The sequence below is a fragment of the Pleurodeles waltl genome, chromosome 7 (genome assembly GCF_031143425.1).
Source record: "Pleurodeles waltl isolate 20211129_DDA chromosome 7, aPleWal1.hap1.20221129, whole genome shotgun sequence".
Lineage (NCBI taxonomy): Eukaryota > Metazoa > Chordata > Amphibia > Caudata > Salamandridae > Pleurodeles > Pleurodeles waltl.
In genome coordinates, this window is record NC_090446.1 from 488,024,554 (window position 1) to 488,043,135 (window position 18,582).

General features: G+C 45.8%; 1 protein-coding gene across 1 annotated transcript in view; it reads left to right on the top strand.

The window, feature by feature from the left end:
* The window catches only part of LOC138304238 (serine/threonine-protein kinase NLK2-like), a 543,367-nt gene that overhangs the window by 390,316 nt on the left and 134,469 nt on the right, over positions 1 to 18,582 (top strand). The window contains exons 7-8 of the mRNA XM_069244130.1: positions 3,373 to 3,474; positions 4,110 to 4,196. Coding sequence (XP_069100231.1) covers positions 3,373 to 3,474; positions 4,110 to 4,196 — 189 coding nt within the window. The remainder of the gene's footprint in view (positions 1 to 3,372; positions 3,475 to 4,109; positions 4,197 to 18,582) is intronic.

Below are 18,582 nucleotides of genomic sequence, written 5' to 3' on the forward strand. Positions count from 1 at the left end.
GCTCCTGAAGCCGTGGAGTTTGGATACCTTATACTACCTCTAGATTTAATGGATATTCTTAAGAAGGCACGTAAACCTACTATGATATGATGTTATGCAGCAAAATGCAAAAATTATGTCTGCTACTGTGTATCCAAACACTGGGACTACTTCAAGGTGTCAGTGCAGAGTATTCTTTTATATCTTCATTTGTAGAAAGCAAATTTAACATACACTTCCATAAGGTTACATCTGCCAGCTATAGCTGCTTACCTTTTTCAAAATCTGTTATTGAAGCTTTTATGAAAGGACTTGAGTGATTAAACCAAAGGTACCCCCAGTACCTCTTGGAAACTCAAGATTGTACTCACTAGACTCATGGACCCACCATTTGAACCTCTTCATTCTTGTCCTTTACAATTTCTGTCTTGGAAAGTGACATTCTTAGTTGCAATCACTTCCCTTAGACGTGTACGTGCGCTCCAGGCCTTAACCTTGCAAGGAACTTTTATCCAAATACAAAAGTACAAAGTAGTTCTTTGCACCAATCCGAAATCTTTTACCAAAAATGTTGGCAATTTCATTTGAATAAAACTATTAAATTGCCAGTCTCTTTTTCCGCATCCTGCTTCTGTTGCTGAAAGAGCCCTCCACACTTTAGATGTAAAGAGGGTGCTTATGTTCTACATTGACAGAATTAAACATTTAGGAAAACTAAACTTTTTCTTGCCTTTTCTCCTCCTCACAAAGGCAATCCTATTTGTAAATCCAGCATAGCAAAATGGATTATTAAATGTATCAATTTTTTTATGCTAAAGCCAAAAGTCCCCTACCTATTCCAGAGCACACTGCACTTATAAAAAAAAAAAGAAAAAAAAAAAAAGGAGCAACTATGGCCTTTTAAAGTAACATTCCCTGTGATGATATATGTAAGGCAGCTACATGCTCTACACCAAACACCTTCACTAAACATTATTGTGTGGATATTTTAGCACAACAGCAAGCTAACATAGGTCAGGCAATGCTACGTACACTATTCCAGACCACTGCACCACCCACTGCTTAGCCAACGCTTTAGAGAGGCACTGCTTTACAGACTATGCAGAGCATGTGTATCTGCAGCCAGATATTCCATCAAATGGAAAATTTTACTTACCCAGTAAGTTTGTGGCATGTAGTGGGGCATATTCACATGCACCCATCTGCCTCCCTGGGAACCTGTGGCCGTTGCAGTCTTGTCTATAAATTCATATACATGATCTTATTATCTTTCTCACTGTTATACCAACTCCATTCTCACCCGCCTGCGGGAAAAAAAAAATCTAACCATGGAGTCAATGCCCATGCACATTACCAGTGAGAGGAGGAGTCACTGTGACTCAAAAGATGTTTTGAAGAAAAACAACTTTAAACCTTCCGGACCCAACACTAGATGGCAGAAGTATGCAGAGCATCAGAATCTACAGCACTACATGCCATGAACAAATGCTTACTGGGTAAGTAACATTTTCCTTTTTTGATTGGTTGGTCTTCGTTCCACTGTAGAGCACTCCCCCTTTTTTGTTTGCCATGTGTTACTAAGGGTCTTCTATGTCAAAATGTGTAAATATTCTTCTTGAAAGACTACTAGCCATTTTTTCATCCCGATTTTGGGCTCCTGACAGCTTATTAATAGTAAGGCTTTACCTACGTTGTGTAATAAAACTGAACTGTCTCTGCTCAGAGGGCCTCAGAGGTCAAACTAATTTTTAAATGTGGCTGTACTGTCAATACGAATTATTTGTTTTTTCTCATTAACCATCCGTTTTTTATAGCGTGTGCCTGAACTAGGCAGCTCTGTTTTTATACACATCTTTTGCTTTGGCTCAGTCAATTGATATTCGTTTGAAGATTTTTCTGTGTTGCTTTGCAACAATTATCTGTTATACTCGTGTAGCATCAGGTGTAGACCTGTATTTATGCATTTTATCATGTTGGTTTTAGACTGAGTTATGCTCTAGTGCAGTTTATCTCAGCCTTTGGTGTTTTTCTCATCCTTTGTCTCCCCATGTATATTTGTTAGTATTTTGTACTTCATCTAAGGTTGTTATGAGTTAGTCTTTAAATTAATTATTCTACTACATTAATCTGTACTGTATTTATGAATTGTTCTAAGAATGTATTTATTTTGTTTTTCAACCTCAAAATGCGTTGTCTGGTCAGCGTGTAAGCCTAGGAAAAATAGTTTAGGGTTTAGGGGAATGTTTGACAACTTTTTTGTGAGTCCACAACATAACCTAATTCATCAGGATTGAAGGTAATTCATGGACCTGGATTCTTTGTGGACTTGCAGTTGGAGCTGGGTGCCATTTGATTTCCTGCTCCCCTTTTTTAAATGTGATGTGACAGCTGAGACTAGTTTGTCCTAGATGTGAATACTGGAGTGTAAACTAGCATACAGCTGTAACATCAGCAGTGGATCCAATCTCAACCATTTATTTTTTATTTTAGTATTTAAATAGCACAATCTAGACCTCTGTGTGTGAGCTGTCCATATTGAAAAATTTCCACAGGCACATAATTGTTACGTTGAGGTGTTGGATGGAATAGAACAAGTTACAAATTAGCATTGCAATAATGAACTTAGCATTTCACAACAGAGTTCTTGTGTTCACTTTGGGGCATTATAGGAGAAAGTGAATTAATAGTGGGGTCTTTGATTGTTCTGGAAAGTGATGTGTGGTGTCAGAGTTCTGGAAAGGGGAGAGTGAGTTCCAGGCTGAGGACTCCTCATCAAAGAAGTTTTGTATTTGAGCTGCTGAGATTCCAAGCTATTTCATTTTAAGAACAGTTTTGTGACTTCTTAGCCAGTTTTGAATGTCAGACATGTTGAGAACATCAGCAAACTATGGCAGTTTGTTTTCATGGATGGCCCAGTGAACACTCCAGCAGATTGTGTATTGGGTTCTGGGTGATCTGTATAGGTTGTGAAGAATAGGGACAATGTTGTCAGATATATCTGCAGAATTGAATAGCCTGGTGCATTACTGCTTTGTAGTGCTAAAGAGTACTATAGACTCCTGTCAGTGGTGCACTACTGAAAGGAAGTTTAACGACTAGTGAAGGGGCAGCTTTTTTAATAGATCATAGATATATAGATTGTCGATGGAATAGAATATTTGTAGATTTTGCCATCTTGTTGACATGGGGAGCACTAGGGATCGTAGATTTAAATGTGAAACCAAGGGATCAGACTAGCTGGGGGGGTGGGTGCTCATCATTCGACTTTAAAGAGGATCAATTCTGTCTTTGTTTAAGTTATAGAGGAGGAAAAAAAAAGTTTTTTAAAAAATGGTAGTCCTCAGCTATGTGCCAGTATTTTCTTCACACTTCACATTCTTAAATCCCACATAGCTGGACCTCATCACAGATCTGCTGGGCACACCACCACTCCATGCAATGCGAACTGCCTGCGAGGGGGCTCGAGCTCACATCCTCCGTGCGCCACACAAGCCGGTAAGAAAACATTGTATTCCTCCTTCTGAAAAATATACAAGAAAAGGGAATTAATTGTTGACTCCTACAGTAGGAACTGGTTTGATGTTTTAAGCAGAGATAAAGAGAATCATTCACATGCAGACTAGTAGCTCATAAACTGTTCAACAATTGCAATACAATCAGCAGCAGAATAATTTCTGCACATGAACTGTACTAATTGCCATTTGAGTGTTAATCAGGGAACCTTCTGTGACAGTGGACCTCATGGGCTTGTAATCTGTCTGCAGCCCCCTTTCCAGGGGAAGAGGGAGTGATCAAGGACTATTTATCATCTCCCAAAGGGGTCAACAATCTGAATATGGCATGGAATGAGGTCTTGACATGTGACATCAACAAATTCTGCCTAGTCAATGAATGTCATTGGTCTAGGTCATACAGGGTGCTTGCAGATTCTATGATAGCATTAGTCATTTAATTGGGTAAGTGTTATACGATTTAGATCATCTGGATAACTTCAGACCATTAAAAGCAGAACTTTTCCTAAAGGACTGACTGAAGTTGCTGTGGATGCGAAAAGGAAGTCCAAGTGTCATGTTAACAAATTTCTCTGTTGGCCATAACCAGTTTGTGTCTCTTTTGTTTTCTTTTTGCAGCCGTCGCTATCCGTACTCTATATGCTGTCAGGAGAAGCTACCCACGAGGCTGTTCACCTCCTGTGCCGCATGCTGGTCTTTGATCCTGTGAGTGTCTCTTCCTGCTGATAATCTTCTCTTGTTTTGTAAGCATAGTGTGCCAATCGTTCTCCCTTGTCTGATATACAGTGTATCCACAGTCCTCATGCATATGTGCACCTACAGAATGACATGGGCTCCTCCTTTTTCTACTTACTAAACTAAAGAGGGGTGGGAGTATAGGTGGGCACCTAAGCAATGGTGGAACTGCTGGTGGAAACAGCAAAGGTGGTGGTTGTTGTGGTAGTAAGAAAGAGAAGGAGGAAGTGTACACTATATGTGTGCCTACTTATCTACAACAGAAACACTCACAATGAAGTGGTTTCATACATGATTGTGTCAGAAGCAGGTTTAGACATCTGGACCAATGCACCGGGATAAGACCTGAATAATTAGCTTTGAAGTGTGACTGTAAATGCTCGTGTACACACAAGTTTACAGACAGTAAAAGCTTCACCAGCTGTTCGGATCAACTTGAACACCAAAACATTCTGATGTAAACGTATGTAACTTTTGGGAGAAGGGGATGAGCCGGCAGACTTTTTGTCTGGCATGACAGTTTTGCAGCTTGAATCCTTTTCAGGATTCACATGCGGTGCATTATTCCGCAGTCTAGAGGTTAGGTCCGGAATTGTCTTTATTTTTATTTTTTATTTTTTAACCTGTCGGCGTTGTCGATCACCATTTGGTGTCATGTACATCCCTTTGTGTGATGTCAGTGGCGCCCGGGATGTCCTGTGCATAGTCACTACCTTCAAATTATTTTTTCCTTTATTGGTCTGAAGGCGACAGATGAGTTCCTATAGAGTTGTTTTTTTTTTTTTTTTGTTTTTTTTTAACCGAAGCTTTTTGTAGAAAAATTGACTGTTTCACCAAAGACCGCGAGAAAAGAACCAGAGAAAAGGGGAGGCTTCTTTTATTGTCCCGGCGGAGTACCGCACCAACTACGTGGCCGGCCAGTGAAGGCAGGTAGGGGTCATTGAAAACACCCCCTTTAAATTCTGCGCAAACTGCCACCACAAGTTTGCCCAGAGAGACCCCACGAGGTCTGCAATTTGTCTTCGAAAGACCACAAGACGAGGACTGTGAAGTCTGAGCTGCACTTGTATCCAAGACTTTTAAGGTATGTGGACAAAAAAGGATGGCACGGTACACCACCAGGCCAGCACACAGAGGACACAAGTTTTTTTTGAAGGACTTCTGCCTCTCAAGCGATTAGGAAAATGTTGAAGCCAAGTTGGCTCATGGAGAGGGATCAGAAGTCGAAATGTATGTAGCTGCCGCTGACAAAAAAACAAGCGGCAAAGGATGCCGTAAAAAAGAAACCAAAGGTAATGGAAACACTGAAAGGCTCACATCTAAAACCCTGACATTAAATCTCACAAGGTAGCCTTGGTTCGGAAACAATCATCGACTTAAAGGCAACTGAAAACAAGGGAGACGCACGGATCCTGGCTGAGTAGTACCGATGCAGCCAAGACACCGTCAAAGCCCTCAACTACTCTATCCGCTCGAGCACGTGAGAGGGAAAAAACCAAGGCTTCAGAGGCAGCTAAACCATCGATGCCGAAGAAGAGGCCTTTGTTGACTCTCAAAGCAGAAGGCAAAAATCTTGAAAGAAAAAAAGGGTTGGGGCAGAAAAGGTAGCACTCCTGCAAGAAAAAGCTTGACAAGTCCTTGAAGAAATTTGGATCCCCCCTGAAGCCATTGACATCCTTCGACTCAGAGGAGGACAGCCTTCCCTGGAGGCTCCAGCAACACCAGAACCCCATGGAAAAGAAGAAGAGTTCTTCTAACTCGAGGATGTCAAGGAAGAGGACATGATTTGATGAATCGTGGACAATCTCAACGCCAACTTCCCTGAGATGGGTGGACAGGTACCCTTGGAGGCCATCACCACCAGAGGACCTCTCCATGTGTAACAACTTCATTAAAAGAACTACTGAAACATATGGAGTCCAGATAGAGGAAGAAAAGGGAGACTTTTCTCCTCGAGACCCTAATGCCAGCCAGCAAGGGGAACCTATGTCTTCCAGTGCTACCCACCTTATTGAATCAAGGGAAAGAGGCTATTCAGGGAATCTGCTACTGCTAAATCTGTTACCCCCCAGAGTAGAAAAGAAATGTAAACCATCTACTCAAGACCTGAAATACATTCAAGGAAACGCCCTTGTTGACTCCATCACAATGTCAACCGCAAGAATGCAGAGCAACACATCACAGGTCTTCACGAAGTGCCTTGCAGCAGGTGCCGCATACCTAAGAAGGAAGGGTATCCATGCAATTCATACTTAGACAACTGGCTAGTAAATGCAAAATCAAACCAGAAATGCTGAAAAGGCATTCAAACCACCACACTAGGATGTCTGGATTTCTCAATAAATCACAAAAAGTGGTCTCCACAGCCGGAACAAGAAAAGCTGTTTCTGGGAGCGACCCTAACTTCAAAGACGCCCCTTAAATACTCTGTCTAGGAGAGGGCACAGGCAGTCACAGAGCGTGTTATACCAGAAGGGGCAATCTGACCGTGAGGACAGTCATGAAACTAATGGGCATGATGGCATCATGCATACCGCTCATAACACATGCAAGACTGCCCATGTGACCTTTCCAAGAATGGATCTGCAACACATGGTCACGAGCACACAACTCCGCAGTCCCACCATCTGAAAAGGAGAGCAAGAGGCTGGACATGGTGGAGAGGACTATGGAGAGGGTGGATGCAACCAAGTGGTGAATTGCCTACTCCATTGCACTGTTAAATAGATACAGCCTCCAACAATGGAATGAAATGTAGTTCTTCGTGCAACACCTCCCAGAAGAGTACAAAAAGAGGGCCAAGGCAGTTATGTAAAAGGGCTGAAACAAACCAACACATTCCTAAAATTAACCTTGAATGCAGCAGAACAGTCAAAGTAATAGAGTCTTTAAAATACAGAGTCACATTCAGGTGGAGAGGAACACAACCTGAAGATCCACTGACAGAGCGCCTTTCACATTGGGGCAGCAGCAACTGCAAGGCAGCTCACACCAATCTGCACAGCAAACCACGTACCAACAGTGCAACATCCTGCTAGACAGCCCTTTTGTGCATGAGGAAGGGAAAGAGGCCAAATTCCCAGAGGAAGAGGAACAACAAACAATTGACTTGCCCAACAACACCTGCCCCCCCACATAACACCAGTTGGAGGCCGATTAGGAAGTTGCCCACAAAAGTGGGAAACTGTAACCTCCGACAAATGGATTTTGAACTTGATACGTCATGGGTACTGTATAGAACTTACCAAGGAACCACCACAACCCCCTCCCAAATCCAAAGAGATTTCAAGGGGAAGAGATCATACAACTAACGAGAGGTGAAGGAACTTGTACAAAAGAAAGACATTGAAAGGGTACCAACAAGGAAAATAAACAAGGAAAACTATTCTCCTTCCATCCTTGTCCCAAAACAGGATCTAACTTGAAGACCAGTCCTAGACCTCAGGTTCTTGAACAAATTCATTTCACGATGACAACACTCTAAGGAGTTATACCACTTCTAAATAAAAGAGATTATATGGTAACCGTGGACCTAAAGGACACCTATTTAAATATCCCAATGAATTAAAGACACAAAGAATACCTCAGATTTGTTTTGGACCTGGTGCACTACCAGTTCACAGTGCTGCCTTTTGGCATAAAATCAGCATCACTGGTCTTCACCAAGAAGGAAGGGTATCCTTGTATATCCATATTTAAACGACTGGCTAGTAAATGCGGAATCAAACCAGAAATGCCGGAAAGGCCTTCAAACAGTAACCACACTAGAAATCTGGGTTTCTCAGTAAACCACAAAACGTCATCTCCACAGCTGAAACAGGAAAAGGTGTTTCTGGGAGTGACCCTAAACTCCAGAACAGCCTGAGTATACCTTGTCCAAAAGAGGGCACTGGCAATCATAGAGCAAATTTGACTATATCAGAAGGGGCAGTCTCTGACAGTGAGGGTAGTCATGAAACTAATGGGCATGATGGTATCATGCATACCGCTCATAACACAGGCAAAACTGCACATGTGACCTTTCTAAGAATATGTCTGCAACAAATGGTCATAAGCCACCAGGAGATTTGGAGGATCTAGTGGCTATCAACAAATATACAAAAGGAGGCACAAGGAAATCCATGGACATGACAGAAGGGAGACCATTCAAGACTCCAACTCCAGTGATGACATGACAACGGATACATCCCACAAGAGTTGGGAAGCACACACAGGCATCCTGAAGATACAGGGACAATGGAACAACGTAGTTGCACTGAAACACACCAGCTACTCGGAAATGAAAACAGTTTCCTAGCTCTGAAGGCATGCCAAACACACACCACAGATCAAACTGTACTAATACAAACAGACAATACAAAAACAATGTTTTACCTCAACAAAAAGAGAGGAACAAAATCATTCAGCTGTGCAAGCTAACACAATATATATGGCAGTGGGCAATGCCAAGTATAATCACACTGCAAGCAGTACACCTAAAGGGGACAAAAAAAATAAACATACAAGAAATCAGCTTCTACAAATGAGTACTAAAACAGGTACTGGAGAAAAGCTTCAAAGTCTGGGGAAGACCAGAAATAGACCTGTTCGCAACAGCGAGTAATGTAAGCTTTAAGTGGTATTATAATTTTGGGGTTTCAGGGCCACCAATCAGAAGAGAATGCCCTGTCAATGAACTGGTCAGGGAGATTTTCTTACACCTTTCGTCCAATACCCCTGACACCGGAGGTGCTGGAGAAAGCCAGACAAATAGGGACGCACCTCGTTCTCATCACTTTACAATGGACCAGACACACTTGGTGCTCAGACCTGCTAGAAATGTCCAGTGGACAAATGAGGACAATCAAAGCAAAACAAAATCTGTTAATAATACAGGAGGGGAGAGTGTACCACTCAGCTTAGCATCCTGGCTCCTGAGTATTTGGAGTTTGGACATCTCCAACTGCTACAAGGACAATGGAAATCTTCAAGGAAGCAAGAAAGGATGCTACACAAAAATGCTATGCAGCTAAATGGGGAAGTGTAGGAAGTTGGCTCTGTATGTGCTATTTCAAAGTAAGGAATAGCATGCACAGAGTCCAAGGGTTCCCCTTAGAGGTAAAATAGTGGTAAAAAGAGATAATACTAATGCTCTATTTTGTGGTAGTGTGGTCGAGCAGTAGGCTTATCCAAGGAGTAGTGTTAAGCATTTGTTGTACATACACCTAGACAATAAATGAGGTACACACACTCAGAGACAAATCCAGCCAATAGGTTTTGTTATAGAAAAATATCTTTTCTTAGTTTATTTTAAGAACCACAGGTTCAAATTTAACATGTAATATCTTGTTTGAAAGGTATTGCAGGTAAGTACATTAAGAACTTTGAATCATTTCAATTGCATGTATACTTTTCAAGTTATTCACAAATAGCTATTTTAAAAGTGGACACTTAGTGCAATTTTCACAGTTCCTGGGGGAGGTAAGTTTTTGTTAGTTTTACCAGGTAAGTACGACACTTACAGGGTTCAGTTCTTGGTCCAAGGTAGCCCACCGTTGGGGGTTCAGAGCAACCCCAAAGTTACCACACCAGCAGCTCAGGGCCGGTCAGGTGCAGAGTTCAAAGTGGTGCCCAAAACGCATAGGCTTCAATGGAGAGAAGGGGGTGCCCCGGTTCCAGTCTGCCAGCAGGTAAGTACCCGCGTCTTCGGAGGGCAGACCAGGGGGGTTTTGTAGGGCACCGGGGGGGACACAAGCCCACACAGAAATTTCACCCTCAGCGGCGCGGGGGCGGCCGGGTGCAGTGTTAGAACAAGCGTCGGGTTCGCAATGGAAGTCAATGAGAGATCAAGGGATCTCTTCAGCGCTGCAGGCAGGCAAGGGGGGCTTCCTCGGGGAAACCTCCACTTGGGCAAGGGAGAGGGACTCCTGGGGGTCACTTCTGCAGTAAAAGTCCGGCCCTTCAGGTCCTGGGGGCTGCGGGTGCAGGGTCTTTTCCAGGCGTCGGGACTTAGGTTTCAGAGAGTCGCGGTCAGGGGAAGCCTCGGGATTCCCTCTGCAGGCGGCGCTGTGGGGGCTCAGGGGGGACAGGTTTTGGTACTCACAGTCGTAGAGTAGTCCGGGGGTCCTCCCTGAGGTGTTGGTTCTCCACCAGCCGAGTCGGGGTCGCCGGGTGCAGTGTTGCAAGTCTCACGCTTCTTGCGGGGAGATTGCAGGGTTCTTTAAAGTTGCTCCTTTGGATAAAGTTGCAGTCTTTTTGGAGCAGGTCCGCTGTCCTCGGGAGTTTCTTGTCGTCGTCGAAGCAGGGCAGTCCTCAGAGGATTCAGAGGTCGCTGGTCCCTTTGGATGGTGTCGCTGGAGCAGAGTTCTTTGGAAGGCAGGAGACAGGCCGGTGAGTTTCTGGAGCCAAGGCAGTTGTTGTCTTCTGGTCTTCCTCTGCAGGGGTTTTCAGCTAGGCAGTCCTTCTTCTTGTTGTTGCAGGAATCTGATTTCTAGGTTCAGGGAGAGCCCTTAAATACTAAATTTAAGGGCGTGTTTAGGTCTGGGGGGTTAGTAGCCAATGGCTACTAGCCCTGAGGGTGAGTACACCCTCTTTGTGCCTCCTCCCAAGGGGAGGGGGTCACATCCCTAATCCTATTGGGGGAATCCTCCATCTGCAAGATGGAGGATTTCTACAAGTTAGAGTCACCTCAGCTCAGGACACCTTAGGGGCTGTCCTGACTGGCCAGTGACTCCTCCTTGTTATTCTCATTATTTTCTCCGGCCTTGCCGCCAAAAGTGGGGGCCGTGGCCGGAGGGGGCGGGCAACTCCACTAGCTGGAGTGTCCTGCGGTGCTGTGACAAAGGGGTGAGCCTTTGAGGCTCACCGCCAGGTGTTACAGCTCCTGCCTGGGGGAGGTGTTAGCATCTCCACCCAGTGCAGGCTTTGTTACTGGCCTCAGAGTGACAAAGGCACTCTCCCCATGGGGCCAGCAACATGTCTCTAGTGTGGCAGGCTGCTGGAACCAGTCAGCCTACACAGATAGTCGGTTAAGTTTCAGGGGGCACCTCTAAGGTGCCCTCTGTGGTGTATTTTACAATAAAATGTACACTGGCATCGGTGTGCATTTATTGTGCTGAGAAGTTTGATACCAAACTTCCCAGTTTTCAGTGTAGCCATTATGGTGCTGTGGAGTTCGTGTAAAACAGACTCTCAGACCATATACTCTTATGGCTACCCTGCACTTACAATGTCTAAGGTTTTGCTTAGACACTGTAGGGGCACAGTGCTCATGCACTGGTACCCTCACCTATGGTATAGTGCACCCTGCCTTAGGGCTGTAAGGCCTGCTAGAGGGGTGTCTTACCTATACTGCATAGGCAGTGAGAGGCTGGCATGGCACCCTGAGGGGAGTGCCATGTCGACTTACTCATTTTGTTCTCACTAGCACACACAAGCTGGTAAGCAGTGTGTCTGTGCTGGGTGAGGGGTCTCTAGGGTGGCATAATACATGCTGCAGCCCTTAGAGACCTTCCCTGGCATCAGGGCCCTTGGTACCAGAGGTACCAGTTACAAGGGACTTATCTGGATGCCAGGGTGTGCCAATTGTGGAATCAAAAGTACAGGTTAGGGAAAGAACACTGGTGCTGGGGCCTGGTTAGCAGGCCTCAGCACACTTTCAATTCAAAACATAGCATCAGCAAAGGCAAAAAGTCAGGGGGTAACCATGCCAAGGAAGCATTTCCTTACACAACCCCCCCCCCCCCCCAAACGAAAGAGGATGAGACTAACCTTTCCCAAGAGAGTCTTCATTTTCTAAGTGGAAGAACCTGGAAAGGCCATCTGCATTGGCATGGGCAGTCCCAGGTCTGTTTTTCCACTATAAAGTCCATTCCCTGTAGGGAGATGGACCACCTCAACAGTTTTGGATTTTCACCTTTCATTTGCATCAGCCATCTGAGAGGTCTGTGGTCAGTCTGAACTAGGAAGTGAGTACCAAAGAGGTATGGTCTCAGCTTCTTCAGGGACCAAACCACAGCAAAGGCCTCCCTCTCAATAGCACTCCAACGCTGCTCCCTGGGGAGTAACCTCCTGCTAATGAAAGCAACAGGCTGGTCAAGGCCATCATCATTTGTTTGGGACAAAACTGCCCCTATCCCATGTTCAGAGGCATCTGTTTGCACAATGAACTGCTTGGAGTAATCTGGAGCTTTTAGAACTGGTGCTGTGCACATAGCTTGTTTCAGGGTGTCAAAGGCCTGTTGGCATTCTACAGTCCAGTTTACTTTCTTGGGCATTTTCTTGGAGGTGAGTTCTGTGAGGGCTGTCACAATGGATCCATATCCCTTCACAAACCTCCTGTAGTACCCAGTCAAGCCAAGGAATGCCCTGACTTGAGTCTGGGTTTTTGGAGCTGCCCAGTCCAGAATAGTCTGGATCTTAGGCTGGAGTGGCTGAACTTGGCCTCCACCTACAAGGTGTCCCAAGTAAACCACAGTTCCCTGCCCTATCTGGCATTTGGATGCCTTGATAGAGCGGCCTGCAGATTGCAGAGCCTTCAAAACCTTCTTCAGGTGGACCAGGTGATCCTGCCAGGTGGAGCTGAAGACAGCAATATCATCAAGATAAGCTGCACTAAAGGATTCCAGCCCAGCAAGGACTTGATTCACCAACCTTTGGAAGGTGGCAGGGGCATTCTTTAAACCAAAGGGCATAACAGTGAACTGATAATGCCCATCAGGTGTGGAGAATGCTGTCTTTTCTTTTGCTCCAGGGGCCATTTTGATTTGCCAGTACCCTGCTGTTAAGTCAAAGGTACTTAAGAATTTGGCAGCCCCTAATTTGTCTATTAGCTCATCAGCTCTAGGAATGGGATGAGCATCTGTCTTTGTGACAGAGTTGAGACCTCTGTAGTCTACACAAAACCTCATCTCTCTCTTCCCTTCTTTGGTGTGAGGTTTGGGGACTAAGACCACTGGGCTAGCCCAGGGGCTGTCAGAGTACTCAATTACTCCCAATTCCAGCATCTTGTGGACTTCCACCTTGATGCTCTCCTTAACTTGGTCAGACTGTCTAAATATTTTGTTTTTGACAGGCATGCTGTCTCCTGTGTCCACATCATGGGTACACAGGTGTGTCTGACCAGGGGTTAGGGAGAAGAGTTCAGCAAACTGCTGCAGGACCTTCCTGCAGTCAGACTGCTGTTGGCTAGAGAGGGTGTCTGAGTAGATCACTCCATCTACTGAGCCATCTTTAGGGTCTGATGAGAGGAGATCAGGGAGAGGTTCACTCTCAGCTTCCTGGTCCTCATCTGTTACCATCAACAGATTTACATCAGCCCTGTCATGGAAGAGCTTAAGGCGGTTCACATGGATCACCCTCTTGGGGCTCCTGCTTGTGCCCAGGTCCACCAGGTAGGTGACCTGACTCTTCCTCTCTAGTACTGGGTAAGGGCCACTCCATTTGTCCTGAAGTGCCCTGGGAGCCACAGGCTCCAGAACCCAGACTTTCTGCCCTGGTTGGAACTCAACCAGTGCAGCCTTTTGGTCATACCAAAACTTCTGGAGCTGTTGGCTGGCCTCAAGGTTTTTACTTGCCTTTTCCATGTACTCTGCCATCCTTGAGCGAAGGCCAAGTACATAGTCCACTATGTCTTGTTTAGGCTCATGAAGAGGTCTCTCCCAGCCTTCTTTAACAAGAGCAAGTGGTCCCCTTACAGGGTGGCCAAACAGAAGTTCAAAGGGGGAGAATCCTACTCCCTTCTGAGGCACCTCTCTGTAAGCGAAAAGCAGACATGGCAGGAGGACATCCCATCTCCTTTTGAGTTTTTCTGGGAGCCCCATGATCATGCCCTTTAATGTCTTGTTGAATCTCTCAACAAGGCCATTAGTTTGTGGATGATATGGTGTAGTGAATTTGTAAGTCACTCCACACTCATTCCACATGTGTTTTAGGTATGCTGACATGAAGTTGGTACCTCTGTCAGACACCACCTCCTTAGGGAAACCCACTCTGGTAAAGATACCAATGAGGGCCTTGGCTACTGCAGGGGCAGTAGTCGACCTAAGGGGAATAGCTTCAGGATACCTAGTAGCATGATCCACTACTACTAGGATGTACATATTTCCTGAGGCTGTGGGAGGTTCTAGTGGACCAACTATGTCCACACCCACTCTTTCAAAGGGGACCCCCACCACTGGAAGTGGAATGAGGGGGGCCTTTGGATGCCCACCTGTCTTACCACTGGCTTGACAGGTGGGGCAGGAGAGGCAAAACTCCTTAACCTTCTGGGACATTTTGGGCCAGTAGAAGTGGTTGACTAACCTCTCCCACGTCTTGGTTTGTCCCAAATGCCCAGCAAGGGGAATATCATGGGCTAAGGTCAGAATAAACTCTCTGAAACCCTGAGGCACTACCACTCTCCTAGTGGCACCAGGTTTGGGATCTCTTGCCTCAGTGTACAGGAGTCCATCTTCCCAATAGACCCTATGTGTTCCATTTTTCTTGCCTTTGGACTCTTCAGCAGCTTGATGCCTAAGGCCTTCAAGAGAGGGACAGGTTTCTTGTCCCTTACACAACTCTTCCCTTGAGGGTCCCCCTGGGCCCAAGAGCTCAACCTGATAAGGTTCCAGCTCCATAGGCTCAGTTCCCTCAGAGGGCAGAACTTCTTCCTGAGAAGAGAGGTTCTCTTGTTGGTGTTGTGTTGCAGCTGGTTTCCCAGCTGACTTTCCTTTTCTCTTGGTAGGCTGGGCCATCTTTCCAGACTCCAGCTCTACTTTTTCACCCTGTGCCTTGCACTGTGCCCTAGTCTTGACACACACCAGTTCAGGGATACCCAGCATGGCTGCATGGGTTTTCAGTTCTACCTCAGCCCATGCTGAGGACTCCAGGTCATTTCCAAGCAAACAGTCTACTGGGATATTTGAGGAGACCACCACCTGTTTCAGGCCATTGACCCCTCCCCACTCTAAAGTTACCATTGCCATGGGATGTACTTTAGTCTGATTGTCAGCATTGGTGACTGGATAGGTTTGTCCAGTCAGGTATTGGCCAGGGGAAACCAGTTTCTCTGTCACCATGGTGACACTGGCACCTGTATCCCTCAGGCCCTCTACACTTGTCCCATTAATTAAGAGCTGCTGCCTGTATTTTTGCATGTTAGGGGGCCAGGCAGCCAGTGTGGCTAAATCCACCCCACCCTCAGAGACTAATGTAGCCTCAGTGTGACACCTGATTTGCTCTGGGCACACTGTTGATCCCACTTGGAGACTGGCCATTCCAGTTTTAGCTGGATGGGAGTTAGAAGTGGTATCTTTCTTGGGACAGGCCTTGTCTCCAGTTTGGTGTCCAGACTGACTACAGTTTCGACACCAGGCCTTTTTGGGATCAAAGTTTTTACCCTTGTACCCAGGATTGTTTTGTGAAGAGGCTCTGGGCCCACCCTCCTGTGCAGGTTTTTGGGGGCCTGTAGAAGACTCTTTACTATTTTTATTTTTGGCTGTCTCACCACCCTTCCCCTGGGGAGGTTTTGTGACCCCTTTCTTTTGGTCACCCCCTGTGGAAGTTTTGGACACCCTAGTCTTGACCCAATGGTCCGCCTTCTTTCCCAATTCTTGGGGAGAAATTGGTCTTAGGTCCACCAGATGCTGATGCAGTTTATCATTGAAACAATTACTTAATAGGTGTTCTTTCACAAATAAATTGTACAGCCCATCATAATCATTTACACCATTTCCTTGAATCCAACCATCTAGTGTTTTTACTGAGTAGTCTACAAAGTCAACCCAGGTCTGGCTCGAGGATTTTTGAGCCCCCCTGAATCTAATCCTATACTCCTCAGTGGAGAATCCAAAGCCCTCAATCAGGGTACCCTTCATGAGGTCATAAGATTCTGCATCTTTTTTAGAGAGTGTGAGGAGTCTATCCCTACACTTTCCTGTGAACATTTCCCAAAGGAGAGCACCCCAGTGAGATTTGTTCACTTTTCTGGTTTCACAAGCCCTCTCAAAAGCTGTGAACCATTTGGTGATGTCATCACCATCTTCATATTTAGTTACAATCCCTTTGGGGATTTTCAACATGTCAGGAGAATCTCTGACCCTAGTTATGTTGCTGCCACCATTGATGGGTCCTAGGCCCATCTCTTGTCTTTCCCTTTCTATGGCTAGGATCTGTCTTTCCAAAGCCAATCTTTTGGCCATCCTGGCTAACTGGATGTCCTCTTCACTGGAGTTATCCTCAGTGATTTCAGAGTTGTTGGTCCCTCCTGTGAGGGAACCAGCATCTCTGACTATTATTTGTGGAGTCAGGGCTTGAGAAGCCCTGTTCTCCCTAGATAGGACTGGTGGGGGGGAATCACCCTCCAAGTCACTATCTTCATCCTCTGTGTTGCCATCCTCAGAGGGGTTGGCCTTTTCAAACTCTGCCAACAGCTCCTGGAGCAGTAGTTTGGAAGGTCTGGGGCCCATGGTTATTTTCTTTATTTTACAGAGTGAACTTAGCTCCCTCATCTTAAGATGGAGGTAAGGTGTGGTGTCGAGTTCCACCACATTCACATCTGTACTAGACATTGTGCTTCTAAAAGTTGGAATACTTTTTAAGAAACTAAAACTGGTTCTAGAATCTAATTCAAACTTTTACCAACCTTTTAAACGCTAAAAGCAATGCTAACAGGGACTAACACAAGGCCCTAGCAGGACTTTAAAGAATTTAGAAAACTTTTCAAATTGCAAAAATCAATTTCTAATGACAATTTTGGAATTTGTCATGTGATCAGGTATTGGCTGAGTAGTCCAGCAAATGCAAAGTCTTGTACCCCACCGCTGATCCACCAATGTAGGAAGTTGGCTCTGTATGTGCTATTTCAAAGTAAGGAATAGCATGCACAGAGTCCAAGGGTTCCCCTTAGAGGTAAAATAGTGGTAAAAAGAGATAATACTAATGCTCTATTTTGTGGTAGTGTGGTCGAGCAGTAGGCTTATCCAAGGAGTAGTGTTAAGCATTTGTTGTACATACACCTAGACAGTAAATGAGGTACACACACTGAGACAAATCCAGCCAATAGGTTTTGTTATAGAAAAATATATTTTCTTAGTTTATTTTAAGAACCACAGGTTCAAATTTAACATGTAATATCTTGTTTGAAAGGTATTGCAGGTAAGTACATTAAGAACTTTGAATCATTTCAATTGCATGTATACTTTTCAAGTTATTCACAAATAGCTATTTTAAAAGTGGACACTTAGTGCAATTTTCACAGTTCCTGGGGGAGGTAAGTTTTTGTTAGTTTTACCAGGTAAGTACGACACTTACAGGGTTCAGTTCTTGGTCCAAGGTAGCCCACCGTTGGGGGTTCAGAGCAACCCCAAAGTTACCACACCAGCAGCTCGGGGCCGGTCAGGTGCAGAGTTCAAAGTGGTGCCCCAAACGCATAGGCTTCAATGGAGAGAAGGGGGTGCCCCGGTTCCAGTCTGCCAGCAGGTAAGTACCCGCGTCTTCGGAGGGCAGACCAGGGGGGTTTTGTAGGGCACCGGGGGGGGACACAAGCCCACACAGAAATTTCACCCTCAGCGGCGCGGGGGCGGCCGGGTGCAGTGTTAGAACAAGCGTCGGGTTCGCAATGGAAGTCAATGAGAGATCAAGGGATCTCTTCAGCGCTGCAGGCAGGCAAGGGGGGCTTCCTCGGGGAAATCTCCACTTGGGCAAGGGAGAGGGACTCCTGGGGGTCACTTCTGCAGTGAAAGTCCGGCCCTTCAGGTCCTGGGGGCTGCGGGTGCAGGGTCTTTTCCAGGCGTCGGGACTTAGGTTTTAGAGAGTCGCGGTCAGGGGAAGCCTCGGGATTCCCTCTGCAGCCGGCGCTGTGGGGGCTCAGGGGGGACAGGTTTTGGTACTCACAGTCGTAGAGTAGTCCGGGGGTCCTCCCTGAGGTGTTGGTTCTCCACCAGCCGAGTCGGGGTCGCCGGGTGCAGTGTTGCAAGTCTCACGCTTCTTGCGGGGAGATTGCAGGGTTCTTTAAAGTTGCTCCTTTGGATAAAGTTGCAGTCTTTTTGGAGCAGGTCCGCTGTCCTCGGGAGTTTCTTGTCGTCGTCGAAGCAGGGCAGTCCTCAGAGGATTCAGAGGTCGCTGGTCCCTTTGGATGGTGTCGCTGGAGCAGAGTTCTTTGGAAGGCAGGAGACAGGCCGGTGAGTTTCTGGAGCCAAGGCAGTTGTTGTCTTCTGGTCTTCCTCTGCAGGGGTTTTCAGCTAGGCAGTCCTTCTTCTTGTTGTTGCAGGAATCTGATTTCTAGGTTCAGGGAGAGCCCTTAAATACTAAATTTAAGGGCGTGTTTAGGTCTGGGGGGTTAGTAGCCAATGGCTACTAGCCCTGAGGGTGAGTACACCCTCTTTGTGCCTCCTCCCAA